Source organism: Plecotus auritus, assembly GCF_963455305.1.
Source record: "Plecotus auritus genome assembly, chromosome: 5".
NCBI classification, from domain to species: Eukaryota; Metazoa; Chordata; class Mammalia; order Chiroptera; family Vespertilionidae; genus Plecotus; species Plecotus auritus.
Window position 1 is genome coordinate 103,283,684 of NC_137776.1, and position 21,061 is coordinate 103,304,744.

A 21,061-nucleotide genomic window follows, 5' to 3' on the forward strand; every position below is an offset into this window, starting at 1 on the left:
TGAGTTTTTAGCAAAGGCCAGCTTAGGAGTACCCTAATTAAGTTAATAACAATGTACCTACCTATATAGTTTAAGTTTAAAAAATTTGGCTCTCAAAAGAAATTTTAATCATTGTACTGTTGATATTTGGCTCTGTTGACTAATGAGTTTGCTGACCACTGGTTTAGAGTAATTAACAGGCTCTATTTTACTATGTCTGAGGCCTTTTATAATACAAAACTGGCAGTGCTTTATTTTCCACCTTTCAGTTTCAGGATTCCATTGAGGGTCTACAGGGGGAACTGCCTCTTGTCCTGTTAAGAAATCCCTGTTTCTTTCCTCAGAGTCCTCTGTTCCCCCAGCGTAAATAAGAAAATGGTCATTCCCAAATTCTCTTGTTTTCTCTAGTATGTTTTGCTTTTCAGTGGCTGAGAGGGTCATGATGTCTCTATATGAGAGATCCAATACTTGAATGAAGTTTCGCAAGGCCTCAATATATTTGTCAGGGTCTTCTGAGAACTTTCTTAGGTCACTTGTAATTTTTCTCATGTCCCAGGGTAAGAAGGGGATCTGGGCTGAAGTATGGCCACATTCTTCAGATTCTTCATCTGTCTTGGGGCAAGCTAAGGTTGGCTCAGAGCTGGGCGGGGGCGCAGCCTCTGCCTTCTCCCTCGATGAACTTTGGTTGTTATTGCCAGGAGCGAGGGATTTACTTTACATTTTTTATATGAATCTGGCCTGTCCCTTGGGGTAAAGAAAGTTTGGATATATGGGACTTCTGACCATTTCTTATTTTTCCTACAGAAAAGAACTAATTGTAGGATGGTGTTACACCTGAGACTTCCCTCTGAGGGCCAACTCTCCCCTTTGCTAGTTGGTATTGAGGCCAAACCTGAGTCCAGAAAAAAATCAGGCACTTTTTCTTAAGGTCTGTGGGTCAAACTTAACCCAATTCTTGAGGATACATCCTAATGGACTATCTTTTTGTAGAGTAGAAAACACGCTTCCCATCTGAAAGAAAAAGAAAAAAGACGTGCACAAGGATGTTTAAAAGTGTCTGAGGGAACATTCCAGGTCCTGTATCCATTGTGCTTTAGAAAAAAAAGGGCTTTTTTGAAAAAAAGCTTAGGAAAAAACGAAGTGCAGAGAAAGAGGGCCTGAGTAAACATTCCAGGTCCTTTGAAAAAGGCTTAGAAGAAAAAGACGTGCACAAGGAACCACTCTGTGGACGAGCGATGGAAGACAGGTTGCCGGGTGGACTAGCTGCACTGACCACTACGGTGATGACCCGAGCTCATGCAGAGGCCATCCACGTGCCTCCAGTGGAAGTGTGCATACCATTACCGTCCAGGTCCTTTGTGATTTAAAAGGGCCTTAACAACTGTAATGTTTGAAGTACCCACTGACCTGGATGAGTTGGAGTGCCTGCTGACCTGAATTTCTGAGGGGTCTACTCTAGGATGAGGACTTAAGAGCGTTTACATGGTACCTGGAACCCTGGTTTGACCAACATCCAGTGATCCGGGTAAACCACCAACAACTCGGGCCCACACCCCTTGAATGCCCCCCGTTATTAAAGAATTTATTCTTTGCCTGATCTTATATTTTAAGCTTCCTGTTCACTGGCTTAACTTTTAGTTTCTACTGACCCTTAATTTCTGCTGTTTATTTTCAAACCTTAAAAATGTTATCTTCTTTTATTTTATTTTTTTAAAAAACATCTATCAGCTGCCTCCTGCACACCCCCTACTGGAGATGTACCCGCAACCAAGGTACATGCCCTTGACTGGAATCGAACCTGGGACCCTTTAGCCCACAGTCCGACACTCTATCCACTGAGCCAAACCAATCAGGGCATGTTATTTCTTTTAAACTGGGCAACCAACTTGGTTGCTCCCCTGCTGGAAGAGGGACATGCTAGTTGACTTTGCAGGGAATTACAAAGGCACACCTTCCCATTTTTCATTATTGGTGAATATTGGTGGAAGAGATTTTTTATTAAATGTCAAGCTTCTTTTATTCAGGTATGCTAGGAAAGGGATGCCGTAATTTCCTAAAGTTTTACAAAACACCTTTAGTTCAACCATGATCTGCTTAGAAGCCTGAAATTTAGAGTAAGTTAGATTCCTTTCCATGGGTTTTCTAAAGACTTAAATACACCAAAGTAAGGCAATGGCTGTCTAATGACAAAATTCAAAAGTGGCATGGTTATAGATTTGTTAAAAAATGCAATTGATAAAACCTCTGCTGAGACAACAACTTTCTAGTACAACAAACAATTTGTATGTAACATGTGGCACATAGCTTATTGTAGACGGCGCATTAAAGCATTGAAAACAATTTATAAATCCTAATAAGAGAAACATAAAACCCCAGAATGTCACTGGCAGACTCAAAATTGTCACACTTGCCCTTTTTCCCTGACTGAAAGTTCCCTGTTTGAAGTTGGTTCTGCGTATTCTGAAGTAGACTAAAACCTGTATGACATTCAAAGTACATGTATTAAGTAGAACATTGCTATTAATTTTTATTTGGCAGAGTTTCCTCATGCAACTTCAAGTATATTGCATTGGTCTAATTTAGTTCAAAGGTATTTCCTTTTAGGGAGAAAGAATAAATCTTTGTATCATCTCGGGGCCCTTGAGATAATAACAAATATCCTTCAGTTAAAATTCTTGAAATATTACATTCGGAAAAGCTGTCAAATATACCCAATTTAAAGAATATTAAAACTTGAACCGGTTTTTAACATTAAGGGTTTGGTCTTGACCACAGAATTATTTTCAATCTAGCCATTAAATTTTTATATGATATACTTTGAATGCCGGAGAAACTGCTGGGAGAACACGCCTATCACCCGCCCATTCTCTTGCTGCCTTGCCCCCAAGGGCGCAGAAGCCTGGAAGCTGTGGTCACCTCTTAGATAACCTTCCTTCCCGCCTTGGCATGGCCTGCACAGATTTGTGACGTCACCGGCAGGCTTGGACCACCCAGTACCCATTACTGCCAAATGCTGTTTGATGGACGTGCTGCTGGGCGGGGCTTTGCCAATTTCCCTGTCCTGCCGCCGCCTTTGGAACCAAAAGTTGCTTAGCATCTGAGTAAAAGGGCTCTTTTTTCCTTTTCCCACTTCGCCCCGGGTGGGAAAGACAATCATACAACTTTAGCTAGTGGTCTTTATGTAAACTTCCCTGGGTTAACATATATGCAACCTTCACAAATTTACACTTTAAAATTAGCTTTAGTCTTAAAATCTTAACCTAGCAGAGCAACCTCTGGTTCTGAGTGACACACAAAGCCTACACAGAACAGAGACAGAGTGCTTTCTATTTTCATAAAGATGAGTAAACCAAGCTAGCAATCCGTAACCTCGGTACTATCACAGACAAAGAGACTCTCAAGATTCAAACCCGGCCACGTGTTCCTCCTGTTGTGGAGCGAATACGAGTAAAGACCACTGGAGTCCAGACCAAATTAGAATTTAGGGAGCCTTTACTGCCGGCTGGCGACTGTCCCCTCTCCACTCAGGGAGATCAGAGAGCAGCCTCGACCTTTTGTGTCCGACCGTATTTAAACCCACTCACTACATCCTGTTTTTTGCAGAGCAAACAGTCTAAAACAATTTAAAACAAAGCAGTTTTCCTTAATTAAAGAGCCAGCCCTATGTGTGCTTAGTGGTTATCTCGCTGCTGGCCTTGAAAACAACACAGTTCTATCCAATTAAAAAATGCACCTGGCATGGCATTGAGAGTATGGGCATATCTAGTCTCTGGCCTACAAGGTCAGACAGCTAAGTTTATCTTCCTCATTATTCAAGCAGGCTAGAAAGCAAAGTTATTTTTTAGAATAAGAGTTCGTCTAAAAAAACAGCAGAGAATTCCAAACAGTAGTTTTACAAAATAGGCGTTAGCCTTCTCACTAGGAGGAAGCATGCTCAAAAATTCCCACTCTCCAACATTTCCCACTGGTTTTATGTACATGAGTCAAATCATTGACTCTTTGGGGTCATTGTTGGTGAGGGAGTTATATTGACCCATTAGGACTGTAAGCTTGATCTTAAGCCAGGTGTGTTGAAGCCATGTTGGGATCCTGTGGACCTTGGCTGCTGTGGAGGTGGTCCTTTCCAGGTAGGAGTCAGTCCTTGTGTGGCAAATTTCTTTACCCAAACAGAGTCACCAGGGTGAAAGGAATGAACCGGATCAGAAGTTGGTACAGGCAGAGCATCTCAGATGTGCTTCTGGATTGCTTCCTGGGTAGACTGTAAAGCCTGTAAGAACTTGAATAAAGACTGGTTATGGATTTCAGCTTTTCTAGATTAGGTAGATCAGGGTCTGGAAGAGTCACTAGAATCTGTAGAGGCCCCACTGGTTTTAGGGCAGCCTCCTGGGCAGCTTCATCTGTGGCCCAGTTCCCTCTTGCTTCTGTGGAGAACCCTTACCTTGTAAATGCGTACCTGCTATCAGTATAAATTGTTACTGATTTTTCTTTTGTCTACCAGAGAGCCTGAAACTGGGTGACTCGAGTGTTTGACATCCAGTGCTCTAGTGTGTTCTGGAGTAAAACCTCGACCTCATGTGGGGCAGTTAGGATTAGTTACTGCCCTAGGGTTAACTTATTTGCTTTTTCAATAAGCATAGCTGTGGCTGCTACCACCTGGAAGCAAGTATGTCACCCAAATGCAAAGGGGTCAAGTTTTTTTTGGACAAATAGGCTACCAGCCTTTTCTAGGGGCTGAGACTTTGGTGAGTACCTCTTTGCCTATGCCCCTTGTCTCACATACGTAGAGGTGGAAAGACTTAGTTACATCCTATAGCGCTAGTTGGCCCATCGTCCCTGCTCTGCTCATGTCTGTCTAACTGCCTAATATATTACCTCAAGGATCCTGGCTCTGAATTCTTTTAGGGAAAATGGACGTTGAATTTCTTCTGTAGCTGCTTCGTGCTGAAGAGGGACGGAGTTTTCTCTCAGAGCCAAGAGATCCTTGCTATCTGTCAAGGGACGATGAGGCCTGGGCCCAGAAGGAGGTGGGCTTGTGACCTGGCAGAGACAAACTGTAACAAATGGTCCAGTGGAAGGGAAAGAAAACATTTCAGTTTTAATGACCTCTATTGAAATAGAATTTTTCTCCTCAAAATTACCTCTATGTTTATCAAAAGAGCCAGATAAAGACTAATTTACCTATTGTATTTAATTTGGCCTGATTGTTTTCATAAACACAACAAGAATGATAACTGACTACCTTTGCTGGAATTTCATGATTGAATCACATTGTGCCCCGTAGGGCCAGGAAGCCACGCCAATCAGCTGCCATCAGGCCTGCCTGTAGTATCTGCTGAGTTAGGTGAATCCCTCACCTGTAGTTGCTCTACCTGGGCCCATGCCCTAGGCTTCAAGGCTCATCTCAGCTCTCCTACTCATCAAGGCTCAGAGTGCGTGGGGGTCCCGCAGGGACGCAGAGGCGCCCTTATTGCTCCCCTTGTACTCTGACCAACTGCCAGTGATGGTAGGGCATGGGCCTGATGCTCCAGCACCAGGTATTTTCAGGGCTACCAAGCAGGATACCAGACTTTCTCCATGGCACTCTTATTGGCTTCAAGTCTTCAGAGTTCAGGCAGGGCTCTTTAAAACATGATACTCCAGTCAAAGTTTCTGGTTAATAAAACTACTATTAGAAACCAGTCTTATTGAATTTATGCAAAGAAATGTATTGCCATGATTTATTAAGCATTGCCAAATTTCAGAGGAATTATATAGGAGAAAAATATACTTCTGATTTTCCTTGTCAGTCCTTTCTATGGATTCTTCAGAGTAATATAACTGTCTTCAAATGACAAGGAGAAATTCAAAATGTGTCTATATTCAAGTAGACAATTATAGCTTTCCTTGTAGTAGGGTTCCCCCTACTTGACTTGTCCTTAAAATCTCATATGGTCTCTCGGGGGGGGTGGGGTGACATGCCCTCTCAGAAAGGACTAAGGGAGCTTTATTCCTTTACAGGGTCTCACATGTCACAGGACCTCACGGGGTCTGTAATTCCTGTAACAAAGGACTGGTACTCACCACTTCCCTCTGTTCCAAACAGGCCTTCCCCAGTTTCCTAAAGTTGAGGTTTGTGCCACACCTGACATGGGCATGGTCACACAGGCCTGCAAGACAGTATACAGGCTGTCAACTGTCTTTCAATAGAGACCAAAACCAGATGGGTATTTTCCTTGCCCATTTGGGTACCTGCCCTTTTGGCAACTGCATTCAAATCTGTAAGGTTAATGCAATATTATTAACACAATGAAGTACAATATTGGCACTGTGGCCACCTTAGGTAGCCAAATCTTCTGCTACCATATATGACACATGGTAGGGCTATACAAATACCTTAGGGAGGTGACTAAAGTCTATTCTTGACCTTCGCACACAAAGCAAAATTGTCCTTGTCTTTCTGGAGTCATGTCCATGAAGACGCAGGCATCATCTAAGTCTATTATACAGTTTTCTGCAGGCCACTGTCAGGGCTGTGCATGGTGGCCAGTTCTTCTTTCTAGCCACAAACACAGCCTGTCTAATTTCCCTAAAATTTATTCTGGCACGGGAGAAAGTTGTTTTGCTGTAAACAGGCAGCTTAACCCCTACATAACTGGGCTTGGACATCTGCCTAGAAAGCCGAAATTTATAAGTTTAACATGTGGCCTTAGGTCCTTCCAACCCAGCAGGGTCTCTGCCATCCCTCAGTCAGACTCCTCCTCTCTTGGAGAATCTCAAAGTCCTGAAGGCTCCCCGGTCCAGGGAGAGTGCCTTTCCTTTGCTCTTTGACTTTAAGCTGCCAGTCCAAAACAGCCAGAGTTGCAGTTAGAAACAGCTCTGCATACTGCAAAGCGCTTCTGTGGGTATTAGACCCCTTGTCTTCCCGCCAGTCCCCTTTGTGGCGGAGCAGCGACAGGCCTCTCCCAAGGTAGTGCACTGCAAGGGGATCTCAGCCCCTCCTCTTCCAGCAGCAACAGGTACTGAGCCCTTTCAGTACAGTTGCAAACAGGGAGCTTTCACTAGCTCTATCTGCTGCTTTCACAGATCCTGGGCCGGCTGCTCTATTCCTGGGGCTGCAGGAAGGCCAGTAGCAGTCACTGGCTCTGGTTTAACTGCTGCAGCCAGCAAGCCAAAGGCCTAAGTCTTATATTGCTTGTTGTAAAACACTCATTACTCACTGGGCAGCAGCGGGGTAGCTCTAGTGTCAGGTAAATGTCTGCTGTCTCCCGCTTTTCTCACTGCTGCAGCTTCTTCTAGGGCCACTGCAGGCAGCTCGGGCATCCAGCCCCCCTTCTTGCACCTGGCTCTCGGGGGCTGAGTCTGCCTAGCAACCAGTTTTAAATCACCAGGGCAGCTGCGGACTTCAGCTCCGTTTCTCCTCCGCTTGGCTCCTGGGAATTTAGTTTTTTAATGTATTAATTATGCTTGCAGAAAACTTGCGACCTTGAATCTAGTGAAGTTCTGATAAGACACCTGGACCAGACCCCTACGCCACCAGAGCGGTCTGCAGCCAGTAAAAATCAACAAAAACCTATCTCTCCCTGCTTCATAATTAACTGCTGACCCCCCCCCCCCTTTTTTCCGCATTAACAATTTACTCTGTCCTGAAACAAGGCAAATGGTCTGAGATCCTGTATATTTAGGCTTTTTACATTTAAGGATACTTTTTTCTTTCTGTAACTGTTGTTTTCCCTCATAGATTTTTCCTTTTTACCTTAAGCCCCTAGAGCAGGGGTGGGCAAACTTTTTGACTCCAGGGCCACAATGGGTTCTTAAACTGGACCGGAGGGCCGGAACAAAAGCATGGATGGAGTGTTTGTGTGAACTAATAAAAATTCAAAGTAAAGGAGCGGAGGGGAGACCAAGAGAACCGGATAGAACAGCCGGCCCGCAGGCCGTAGTTTGCCCACGGCTGCCCTAGAGGATCTTAAATCCTCCTCCTTTACCATTCTTGATTTCTCCGACCATCCCCTCCCCACCCCGTCCCGTCCCCAGTCCAGTTGCTTGTCTCTCTTTCCAATTGTGAGTCAGAGGAAGACAATTCCTACAGAGGGGAGAAATAGAAACAGTGGGAGTTTCAGAGAAAACTACAGACTACCGCTGTAGCTAGCAGTCCTCCCTTTCGAAGACTGAGGTCCAACCTGTGGGGAAAAATGACTCTTAGCCTGGAAAGATAGGGAGGAGGAAGATAAGGGTGTGTAGGGAGATTTCTTGCGAACTGAAAGCCTGGATGGCCTCCTGAAAGAAAAGATCTTTAATCCAGTTACAGATGCTATTAGAATCAGGATGAGAGAGGAAGGGAAACCCAGGTTATGTCCTCTATGAGGATCCTAATAACTGAAAACAGCAAGTCAAACAAATGTTGGACTATGATGTCACAGGCAGGGACAGAGCCTGTAAATCTCTCCGCCCCGCGGAGCTGTAAGCCCTGCCCCTGGAAGTCTCCAACCACCAAAAGAGGTAAGAAAGCCATAAATAAAAGTTCTTTGCTCTTTGAAATATCATAAATTTATACCTTTAAATTAACCCTAGGACTTTAAAATTTCAATTTAATACAGCAAATTCACAAAGCAGAGCAAACTGATACCCTTACTTATACAAACAGAGAGAAAATTTTTTATTAGTTAAATGGGCTGATTCCCTCCTACTGTGATAGAGAGCAAACATCTCTGAGAAAAATAACTCAGCAGCGCTGCTTAAGACGTTTGCAGACCATCACAGCAGGTCCGCCCTATCTTTAACAAATTAAACAATAGAAAGAGATAACAAATACTCTCCTGTGTACAGCCAGAAGGCACAAAGTGGCTTTTGCTTCACACAGACCAGTTAATGAGCAGATAATTATATCAAGACAGACAAACATCCATACTCACACTCTCTCAGTAGACTAGCCCAGACTGGAGCTGAGCAGATAAACGAAACAATGCCCAACTCCCCAGATGGGAATGGGGGCACTCCCGGCACCCGTGCCCCAGAACAGAATTCTCGACCATCGACCACCGTCTTGGTGAGAACCCACCGGAGGAGCTAAGACTGTGTCCAGTCCACCTTCTCTGTAGCAAATTGGCTAGTCCCCCACAAACAAACAGCAGAGTGAACTCATCATTCCTACATTCACCTCCAGGGTCCCACATTTATATACTAGCTAGTCCGAGTTTTTTACTTCTACCAGATATTTGCTCAGAGTTTAAACAGTCCACCTGATTCCTGATTAATTTGCCTGAGGAAGCCACATGGCTTCCAGGGAGGTGATCAAGCTCCCCCTTCCACTCACTGGGATATGGGGAAGTTGGCCATTCTTGCTCACAAAATTTCTGTAAATCAAAAGCATTAACGGAGGCTCCGTAATCATCCGCTCGCCGCTTGAATTCCTGAAAATTTTTCAAAAGACATTGCAGGGGAGTACAGACAGAAGCACATGAAGCAGACTGACCCATTCTAATGCTAGAGACAATTAGACCAGAACAACAAAGACAAAGACAACCGACTGAGGATCGCCGGGCACCGTCGTGCGCCGGGATCTGGTCTCGGAAGTAGCGCTGCGTCCAGCCTTCCAGAGACCCCAGGGGCGCCCACAGAACAGAACCAGAACCAGAAATAAGTTTCTTACCGGTAAGAACCAGGTCCAGGTGGCTCCAATCAGAGTCAATCAGGAAATTTAGCAGGCGGGGTCTCTACCGGTCCCGGGGCTGAGGAACGTCTCTCAGAGATCTCCCCCTAGGTCGGAGAGTCCGGGGACCCCGGTGGGCTCCGGTCACAGGACCAGGCAAAGGCTGGTGATCTCGCGGGGGCCTCCAAATGTTGTGGAGCGAACCCAAGTAAAGACCACTGGAGTCCAGACCAAATTAAAATTTAGGGAGCCTTTACTGCCGGCCGGTGACTGTCCCCTCTCCACTCAGGGAGATCAGAGAGCAGCCCCGACCCTTTGTGTCCGACCGTATTTAAACCCACTCACTACATCCTGTTTTTTGCAGAGCAAACAGTCTAAAACAATTTAAAACAAAGCAGTTTTCCTTAATTAAAGAGCCAGCCCTATGTGTGCTTAGTGGTTATCTCGCTGCTGGCCTTGAAAACAACACAGTTCTATCCAATTAAAAAATGCACCTGGCATGGCATTGAGAGTATGGGCATATCTAGTCTCTGGCCTACAAGGTCAGACAGCTAAGTTTATCTTCCTCATTATTCAAGCAGGCTAGAAAGCAAAGTTATTTTTTAGAATAAGAGTTCGTCTAAAAAAACAGCAGAGAATTCCAAACAGTAGTTTTACAAAATAGGCATTAGCCTTCTCACTAGGAGGAAGCATGCTCAAAAATTCCCACTCTCCAACACTCCGAGTCCCAGCAAATTGGGACTTTCCCTATCTTTAAACAGACTGAATCATACATCAACATGAAAACATTAACAGAAACACTCTCATACACAATATTTACAAGTGTGCACAATCCATAGACACTTCACAAGGCACCCCATTAAAAGCAATGTCTCTCGTCCCAGGTTTGGGACTGGCCCTCCCCAGAACCTCAGCATTTTCCAATGGACCATTCTGGCCATGTGGCTTGCCCCATGGTTTTGCATTCCCCTTGTGTCATTTTCGCCATTTTTCAAAGAAAAACCATCTCAGGGCTGTTCTACAGTATCCATGAAGAGGTGGGCTCAGGCCAAGGGCCACCTAAAGTCAGGTGGGGCGCCTCCCCTTGAACTAGCCTTTCCTCTGCACGGGTATAGAAAAGTCCCAGAAGCATCCCTTAATTTATGAGAATTGGCTCACCTTTCCAAATTTCAAATGGACTGGGAAATAAAACCTGGCGAAAATGAGACTTTTAAGAACGCTCCCGAGAGTGTGCGACCATTTTATAGAATCACAGTGAAGGTGAGGGGCGAATTACCCAGTAATTAATGAGATAACTTAACAGCTATGTCTGGCTCTGATGCTGAATTCTCTGAAAGGCTAAAAACTTCTGCAGGGGTGGAAAACAGTTAGCTGGCTCTTCCTTTCTTAACTCTTGCCTAGAAATTTTCCCCAGGACCCTTACCATAAAGGCCTGCACCAATGGAGGCTTAGGATTTTAAGCTTAGTGGGTCCTGGACCGCGGAGGCAGCAGCCTTGGCTGCATACTATTTGACATGACTGAGATAGAGAGCAGAAGAAAAGGCAGATGATTCTCCAATTAAAACCTGCTTGGGATCTGGGCCAGGGGAGTGGATGTATGTAGTGGGTCAGAGATGTGCTGTTCTTGGAATCGTGTCTCAGTTTCTCTCCCAGCTGTCTAAGACAGCCGCGAGGACCTGGGATGCTGGGTGACCAACCCTTGTATGCATCCCCTGGATGGGTCAGAATTTAATTACATGCGCTGTTCCTGCGAGGCCCCTGCACGTCTTTTAGGGTTCAACAACCCTAGACACCCCTGCGAGGTCCTGTACTCATGTAAGGACGTTTGAGATTCTCGAACCAGGGGGAGGAATTGCCTCTTTGATCTTCGGAGCTGGGCAGAGACCCAAGCACTCATTTAGTCGATGGCTGGGCTTTGTCTTGCGACTGGCAGAAGTCTAATGCTCTAATCCGACCCAGCACCAGTTTATCCTTCCATGGGAGACTTTTCTAGCGGCAGTCACCCTAGTGGCCTTTACTTGACTGACCCATGCCCGCTTTGGTTTTGGCCCTGGAGAATACATCCCGAAAGCAGCAGTGAAAGAGAGAGAGAGAGAGAGAGAGAGAGAAAGAGAGAGAGAGAGAGAGATGCCTGCAGCCTAGTTTAAGTGACTGGCAGGCAGCCATCTGCCACCAAAATTATACAAGAGACAGAAAAGAGACAGAATCCGTGGTTACTCACCATTCAACGTGAAGAGGGTTGCCTGACTTACAGAGAAATTCCCTGCCAACGCACCACCTGATACCAAATTTTTTGACTGGACCCCGGACTCTTTGTCCGCCAGAATCGAAGAATGAATCCACGGACAGAAAAGTGGTATAGCAAAGATGGAGATTTATTGAAGATCAAGTACAGACTCCCACGTGGGGAAAGGGAAAGAGTCCTACAGAATGGACTTCCAAGTAGGGAGGGGGAGAAGGGACTTTTCCCCCTCCCCACATGGGAGTCAGTTCAGGGACCCTTTGAATTGACTCCCACGTGGGGAGGGGGAAGAGTCCCTCCTCTCCCTCCCTACTTGGGAGTCCATTCTGTGGGACTCTTTCCCTCTCCCCACGTGGGAGTCTGTACTTGATCTTCTGTTATGCTCAGATTTCGTGATCCCCAAAGACCACCAGGGAGCCGAGTCTGATGCAAAAGCAAAGAGCCTTTATTCGAGCTAGCTCGAGCTCAGTCCCACACACACACACTGGCGCAGTGGCAAGGTGGAGAAAGAGAGAGAGCTTCAACAGGACAAAGGTTTTATAGGGGTCTGGGGCAGGGGGAAGGTCCCCTGAGTTGGCTGACCCCGATTGGTCAGTTCCAGGTCACCTGAAGGGACTAGCAAGGCTGTCCCCTACCCACACAGTTTTCCCAGGCTTGTTTGGATGGTGGTTATCAGTAGAATGAGAGCAACCTTTCATAGCTTACCAAGAAGTCTGTAACTATTTATTGAGATTTGCTGTACTGAGAATTTGTCCTTCTGCTCTGTCTCTCCCTTAGAGATAAAGAGGAACAAAGAATACATTCTGAAAGGGCGGGGAGAGAACAACTCTATGTTCCCTTTGTTCCATGTCCTCCACCTCGTGGAGTCAGGTTCCTGCCCTAGAACCTCTCCAAGAGCCCAACCCACACTTTTGAATTAGCCAATAGAAATGCAAGAGGAAAGTAAGCCGCGCCCTGCCCCCATGTGCAACCTGACCCTGACCAATCAGCGGAGGCCACACTACCTCACCCCTCCTACCTCTCCCAGGCCCCCTATAAATCAGCGCATTTGGGGCCTGGGGCTCTCTCTCTGCCTCCTGCCTCTGCGTCGGTGAGTGTGGTGAACGGGGAGCTCGAGCTAGCTCGAATAAAGGCTCTTTGCTTTTGCATCGGACTCGGCTCCCTGGTGGTCTTTGGGGATCAGGAAATCTGGGCATAACACATTCCTCTTGACAGACCTCCTATTCAGTGTTTTGTGCACAGAAGGCATTACGCAGTTAATAAACTTGCTGCAGTCTCTCGATGATCTGTAGTCCTCCCGATCCTGCTCTCCTGTCTTTCTTTCTTTTCTCAATTCCCACCTCCCTACCTCAGCCGGGTTCAACCTGTCAGGCTGGCCCTGGTATCTGATGGGTGAAGGAGCATGCTACAGTATAGCCCAATTTGGGCCTAGCTGCTTTCTTGTAGTTTTTCCTGGAAGGGAGGTTATTCTGGGGACAGGATGAAGGGCCTAGCACAAAAATGGAGTCTCTGCCCTTTCACTTCAATAAATCTCCATCTTTGCTATACCACTTTACTGTCCGTGGATTCATTCTTCGATTCTGGCGGACAAAGAGACCGGGGTCCAGTCAAAAAATTCGGTATCAGGTGGAGGATAGCCAATAGTTGACAATTAACATAATAACAATGAGGGCATTTGTGGTCTCTGTCCTGGCGCCCAGGGCATTTGGTTGTGCCCTGAGGGGTCTGGACAAGAGGGAAGTTACAAGTTACCCTGACATTCCACAGGGATGTTATCTTAGATGCAAACAGACAATAGGCTCAGTAAAGATTGAAAATTTACCTTTGTCAGGGAAGATACCAGCCTAGGACTTGGCTACCCACTATAAACTGCTTTTTAATTAAAAGGTTTTCAGACCATCTTTTGTGGTCACTTTAGATCTCTGAGTTTGCAAGGCCGCCCAGCAGGCCTCCCCTGAGTCAGCAGGTTAGCCCTTGGTCCCTTTGCCGCCACATCACTATACCCCGTTTTTTTTCTTTGTGTTTTTTCAATTTCTTTATTGATTTAGGTATTACATATGTGTCTTTATCGGGACACCAGCTCCGACTGCCGGAGCTGCCACGTAGCTCTGGGTCCGTCTGTGTCCTGAACGGCCCCTCCCACCCCACAGTTACCAGCTCCGGCTCCGCTGGCTCCGCAGGGCTGGGGGCGCTCCCTTCGCGCGCAGGTCACACCCCGCCCAACCCTGAGACTCCGCTTTGCCCGCTCGATCCACCTCCGGAAAAAGACCGGCCCCGGTGATGACGTACTTCCGGGTGCCAGGCGGACGTGGGGCGGGTCGGCGGGCGCGGGCCCTCAGACCTCCTCCGCCGCCTCCGCCTGGGCCGTGGGCCCGCAGGCGCCGGCGCGGAGCCCATGAGGGCGCGGGCGGGAAGCGCAGTCCTGCCGGGGCGCCGGGAGCCGGAGCCGGCGCGGCCTAAGCTGGGAGCCCGAGGCGGGAGTCATGGCCGAGGAGCGCGCGGGCGCGCGGGCCGCCGGCGGATGCGGGGTGAGCGTGGGGCCGGCCGTGCGGGGCGCCTGCTGCCGCTGCGCGGAACTGGGGTCGCTGTTTGAGTGCCGGGCGCGGCCGTGCCTGCAGAGGGTCGGGTTCTTTCTGAGTTTCCCATTCAAGGGTGGTCGGCCCAGGTTCGCGGTGCGGTTCCGGGCAGCCCGTGGGGGCGTGGGGAGCTGGTCCCGGCCGGTCTTGGCTCTGCGGGAGGTGCGTGCGCCTCTGCAGCCCCGTGGACCGGCCCGGGTCGGACGCGCAGGTCCGGTCTGGGCAGTGGAGCTACGGCGTCTCAGGGCGAGCACCTCGCGCGGAGCCTGTCGTTTCATAAAGACCTTTCCCTCCGTCTGTTTAGGACAGGAAAGATAGAAACCTCACAAGGAATAGGAACTCTAACACCAAGGAAACGTTTTTCCAAAGAAAAATGGAACTTTCGGGATAATTAAAGATATGTAGTAGACTTCGTATTTTTAACGTGCATGTCTTAAGTTTGCTTTTAAAGGATGGTAAGTAATTGTATATGGTGATGTGAGCCCCCGTTCGTGGAACTGGGAGGACAGGTGCAGCAGGAGGGTCCTGCGTGTAATAGCAGCAGAGCTGGTTTCTGGTCCGGGTTTTGCCGGAACAGCGGGCAGCGGCGGGCCTCGTCGGCCCGGCCAGCGCCTGATCGTGAAGAGCCGGCTAGTGCCAGAGGCCTCCCTCCCACGGGACTAACTAGTTTCGAAAAGGCGTGAGAGCGAGAGGGGGAATCCTCATTCTAACACAGTATTTCTGGAATGTCGGAAATTTATCTCGATAGGGAGGGAACCTATTGAATTGTTTTTTCTTCCTTCGTTTCTGGTTAGGTAAAAAGTAGGCTGGTTACCTTTCTGCCCCTACAAAAAAACCAAACTGCCAGCTCCTCCTCCTGTCTTTTTTGAATTAATGGACAGTAATTACGAACTAGTGGCCAACTAATAATCTAAGAGGCATAACTTCCATTCTTTCGCATACCTTCACATTCAGTACATTACTAAGTGTTAGCTTACCAGGTGAAGATTTTAGGTTCTGTCTTCCTCTGCATTCCTGTGGTTCAGTTCCTCAGCATTTTTGACCTAGATTTTGACTGTCTCTTGCTTACCTCACCATCAGCCTGCCTTTGGCGGTGTGTATTGGTGTGATTTCACATGTAAATATGATCATTACTGCTCTCCGCAATTCTTTTCATTGGCTCCCCTGGGATAGAAAAATAATCTGCAGGTGGAGCATTTAGCATGGGATTAGATGAGCATGCTTGGAATCCCAGTTCCCACCTTAATTAACTATAACTTGGGGCAAGTTACATAATCTCTCTGAATTAATAGTAATATTTACCTCAGAGATTGTGAGGGTACCATCACCTGGCACCTAGTGAGCCCTCAGCAAATATTAGCTGTTATTTTTCTTATTTCTCAATATTTTTGGCATGAATGATTGGTCAGATTCTATAGGGGTTCCCTGATTAATAAGAGTATTCACTTCTCTCTCATTTACTAATCTATACAGGAACTAGAACCCACTCTAAAAATTAAAATTGTTAATTATGTGTTAGAGCAGGAACCTTTGAGGAATGTTTACTTAAAGAAACCTAGACAATTTATTCCCAGATTCCTTCTCTGAATCCTGAAGGTAATTTGGGCACAAGTAGATTTTCATGTCCAGGCTTTCCTTTTCTCTGAAGGTGCATAAAGTCACTACGTATTAATACATTGCAACAAATAAGAAAATGAGTTTACTTGGTGCTTGATGTAGTTAGTGAGAAAGCTGGCCAGGACAGGTGGCACTGGTGCGTTTTGGAATGTGTGGTGGCTGAGAGCAGTGAATGCCTTTAGTCAGATCTGTTCATGTCATATGCCAGTGCCTCCAAATGATGCGTCTTCCCTGCTTGCAGCTTCTATTTGCTAGTATGTCAATACAGGTCCTAGGACTTGGTTTTATTTTAATGTGTTGGAATTTCCCTATAGCTTAACTTCATGGTTTCGGGTTCTTAGAGGCTACTACTCTAGGGAAAGACTGCCCATGCTACTGCTCTAAGGAATTGGCTGCTGCCTTTTTTCTACCTTGTTTGGCCAAGAGGTATATTGACCTAAAAATGATATTGACAAAGGGATGTGTTAACCTGAATAATAGAAGGGAACCAAGTGAGCATTGCCTTATATGAAAGGGGAGGTATGCATTAATTTTTTATATGGTGCAGCATGTGAATGGAAGTTCTTTTTGCATATAGATAACCAGTTACTGTATCATTTGTTGAAAAGGCGTTTTTATTCACTGAATTGCCTTTGTAGCTTTGTCAAAATGTTAGTCTGTTCTGGGTTCTCTTTCATTGATCTATTTGTTTATCTTTACATTAATACTATTCAGTCTCTGTTACTGGAAGTTCATAATAAGACAAAACAAATGAGAGTTAGTTCTATGACCTTGTTCTCTGTTAAAATTGTTTTGGTTATTCTGGGGCTTTGCATTTTAGAAGTATTGAATCAGCTTTATGAATTTATACCAAAAAGCCTGGTGATATTTTCTTTTTATCCTATATAATAAGAGCTAACATGCAAATGGTTGTCACACTGGCATGCCACGACCTGAGGCTGCGCCCCCGGGGCCGGGGAACCTGAGGCCGCGCCTGGGGAACTGAGGCTGCGCCCCCCCACCCAGTGGGGCTTGATGGGGGGACCTGAGGCTGCGCCCCCCCCCCCACCTGGAGGGCTTGATGGGGGACCTGAGGCTGCGCCCTCCGCCCAGCACCCGGCCAGGGGACCTGAAGCTGCAATCCCATGGGGCTTGACGGGGGTGGCCATAGGGGGAGCAGTTGGGTGTGACCAGGTTGGTGGGGGGGGGGGCAGTTGGGGGCCAGCAGGCTGGCAGGGGGGGCAGTTGGGGGCCAGCAGGCCGGCAGGGGGGGCAGTTGGGGGCAACCAGGGTCGGCGGTGGGGGGCATTTAGAGGCGACCAGGATGGCAGGGGGGGCAGTAAGGGGCGACCGGGCCAGCGGGGGGGGGGGGGCAGTTAGGCGATCAGGCTGGCCGGGGGGGGGCAGTTAGGGGTGATCAGGCAGGCAGGCAGGTGAGTAGTTAGGAGCCAGCGGTCCCGGATTGTGAGAGGGATGTCCGACTGCCGGGATCGGGCCTAAACCAGCAGTTGGACATCCCCCAAGGGGTCCCGGATTGGAGAGAGTGCAGGCTGGGCTGAGGGGACCCCCCCCCCATGCACGAATTTCATGCACCAGGCCTCTAGTCTACACTAATAAAAGAGTAAGATGCAAATTGACTGTACCTTTGTAATGCCCACCAGTCAATCAGGCATGAGTATGCAAATTAACCCAACAAAGATGATGGGTTAATTTGCACATGCAGGTGCTGAGCAGTCGGGGGCGGGGTACTCTGGGCCTCTGGGCAGCGTGGAAAGGTGGCTCCGGCAGCCAGGGGAAGGAAAGCCATTCTTGCACGAATCTTCGTGCATCAGGCCTCTAGTATATATACACTGAGTGGCCAGGTTATTATGATCTCTGAACGCATAATAATCTGGCCACTCAGTGTATATCCTATATAATAAAAGGCTAATATGCAAATTGCCCCCTCCACCACGAGTTCAACCAACAGGCAGGCCAGCCAACTGCCCATGCTCCCCCCCCCCGCCAGGCTGGCCGGACCCCACCCATGCACACAAATTCATGCACCGGGCCTCTAAAAAAATACACACACACACACACACACACACACACACACACACACACACACACACACGCTCACACTGAATGGCCAGATTATTATGCATTCAGAGATCATAATAATAATTTGTCAGTGTAGAAGGGAGAGGGAGAGAGAGATAGAAACATCAATGATGAAAGAGAACCATCGATTGGCTGCCTCCTGCACACCTCCTACTGGGGATCGAGCCCACAACCTGGGCATGTGCCCTTGGCCAGAATTGAACCTGGGACCCTTCAGTCCACAGGCCGATGCTCTATCTACTGAGCCAAACTGGCTAGGGCCCTGCTGGTATTTTCATTGGGTTGGTGTTGATTCTGAAGATAAGTTTGGGGAGAATTGAAAACAATATTGAGTGTTCTGATCCATGAATGCGCTATCTCTCCATTTATTTTAGATCTTTAATTTCTCTCAGCTATGTTTTATAGTTTTCAGTGTATAATTCTTTCACCGCAGTTGTCAGATTATTCCCTATTTCATATTTTGGTGCTATTGTACATGTAATGTAAATGTAATACAAATGTAAATTCTTAAAAAAAATTAAATTCACAATTGTTTGTTGCTAATATATGGAAATATAGTTGATTTAAGAAATATTTTTAATAGCCATATTTAACAAAATTTACCCTTTTAAGTAGTTCATTAGTGTTAATTATGTTCACATTGTTTTACAATCAACCTCCATAACTTTTTTATCTTGTAAAACTGAAACTTTATATCCATTAAATAGCAACTCCCATTTACTCCATCACAAATCCCCTAATAACCACTATTCTGCTTTCAGCTTCTTAGTTTGACTCCTCTAGATACCTCATATAAGTGAAGCCATCTACTGTTTGTCTTTTTGTGACTAGCTTATTTTACTTAGACATGATGTCCTCAAGGTTGTTGATACATGTTGTCATCAATACTGTTGAAAGGATGTGTGGCATGTGTCATAATTTTCTTCCTTTTAATATTGCATAGTATTTCATTTTATGTATATGCCACTTTTTGTTTCTCCATTTATCTGTTGAGCACTTGGGTTGCTGCTTTTTGCTGTTGTGAATAATGCTGCCGGAACATGAGTGTACAAATACCTTTTTTGAGATCCTGCTTTCAGTTCTGGGTATCTACCCAGAAATGGAATTGTGGGATCACCAGGTAATTCTATTTTTAATTATTTGAGGACTTGCCATAAAATTTCCCAAATGGCTGCACCATTTTACTTTCCTGCCAACAGTGCACCAGGGTTCTAATTTTTTCACATCCTCGCCAACATTGTTGTTTTCTGTTTTTGATGATGGGTGTGAGGTGATGTTTCATGTTTTGTATTTTGCACTCATCTAATAATGAATGATGTTGAGCATCTTTCCATATGTTTATTGGCCACATATTCCCATATGTTTCCATATGTTTATTTGTATATCTTCTTTGGAGAAATATCTACTCAAGTCCTTTGCCCATTTTTAAATCGGGTTATTTGGTGTGTCTTTTTGTTGAGTTGTAGAAGTTTCTAATATAGTCTGGATATTAGCTCATCAGATATATGCTTTACAAATATTTCCTCCATAGCTCCACAGGTTGCCTTTTTATTCTGTTGATTGTGTCTTTTGATTTATAGAAGTTTCAAATTTTAATAAAGTCCAATTAAAGTTTGTAATTTTTATGAAGCCCATATCTGTTTTTTCTTTTGTTGCTTATAGTTTGGAGTCATATCTAAGCATCCATTACTAAATCCAAGATTTACATCTATGTTTCCTGTGAGGAGTTTTATGGTTTTAGCTGAGGTCATTCATTCATTTTGAGTTACTTTTTATATATGGTGTGAGGTAGGGTCCAGCTTTATTCCTTATAAATGGAAATGCAGTTGTCTCAGCCCAACTTGTTGAAGCAGTTGTTCTTTCCCCACTGAATGAAGTTGGCACTGTTGCCCGAAATCAGCTGGACATGCATACATGGTTTATTTGTGGACTCTCCTTTTTATTCAGTTGGTGTGTATGACAGCCTCTCTGTCTTTTGCTTCCATATTCACAGGTCACTGATGTTTACTGGGATCCTGTGTGAAACAAGTGGGAGTAATTTTTAACCTTATCTTTTTCCAACTGACAACAGATGACCTGATTGATAAAAGCCATCTGCCCTACTTTATCTGAACTTTTCAGGTCATGGTGAGAAAGCAGGTGAGGGGTTAATAGAGATTGTCCTTTTGCCCAGTTACACACTAGCCAGGCCAGATTCCTTCGTGTGGGGAAAGGGTGGGTACGTAAGTAAAGGTCTACTGTGCTTTGCTTAAGGAGCGCTCTACATTTGACTCCTATTTACCTCTTACTCAGGTTGCTGCATTCCAGGCTGCCTGCCATATATCTGTGCTAATTCCATTTGGGGAGAAGTTTGGGCTAAGAAAAAGGCAGTGGAAGTAATACAGTGGTAACACACTCCGGAGGTATATGACTCTGGATGGAATACCAGCTTAGGCAGTTACTAACCATTTGAGTTGGGCAAGTTACAAGTAAATTCTCCATCTGAGTTTTGTCATCTATAAAATTAGGGGTTAATAATAGTTACTATCTCAAAAGTGTAATGTGTGTGATCAGTGTGTGGCATAGTGTCTGTGGCCACTGTCATAGGACCCTGTTTTGCCTGGGTATAGCTCAGGATTCTTTGTAATAGACTGTCCTTATCCTTCAGAGTGTTCATTTCCTTTTAAATTTTACATCCATGAAATGGGAGCAGGAATAGTTTTTATTGTTGCTAGTATTGTCCCCAGCATCTAGCTGACATATAGTAGATAGAGCTCAGCAAGTAACTAATCAGTTGGAATTGAGTACTTTTATTCTTTTTCTTTTTTTAAATGGACCCCAGTTTTTGGGAACCCATTTTATTTATTTTTATTTATGTTGTTAATCCTCACCCAAGGATATTTTTCCCATTGGTTTTTAGAAAGGGTGAAAGGAAGAGAGAGAGAGAGAGAAACATTGATG

The 21,061-nt window shown here is 45.9% G+C and overlaps 1 protein-coding gene across 1 annotated transcript in view; it reads left to right on the plus strand.

Annotated features, from left to right (window-relative positions):
- The first annotated feature begins 14,159 nt into the window (after positions 1-14,159).
- Positions 14,160-21,061, plus strand: part of MFSD14B (major facilitator superfamily domain containing 14B) — an 82,743-nt gene continuing 75,841 nt past the window's right edge. Inside the window, exon 1 of the mRNA XM_080669891.1 lies at positions 14,160-14,377. Coding sequence (XP_080526017.1) covers positions 14,333-14,377 — 45 coding nt within the window. The 5' untranslated portion in view covers positions 14,160-14,332. The remainder of the gene's footprint in view (positions 14,378-21,061) is intronic.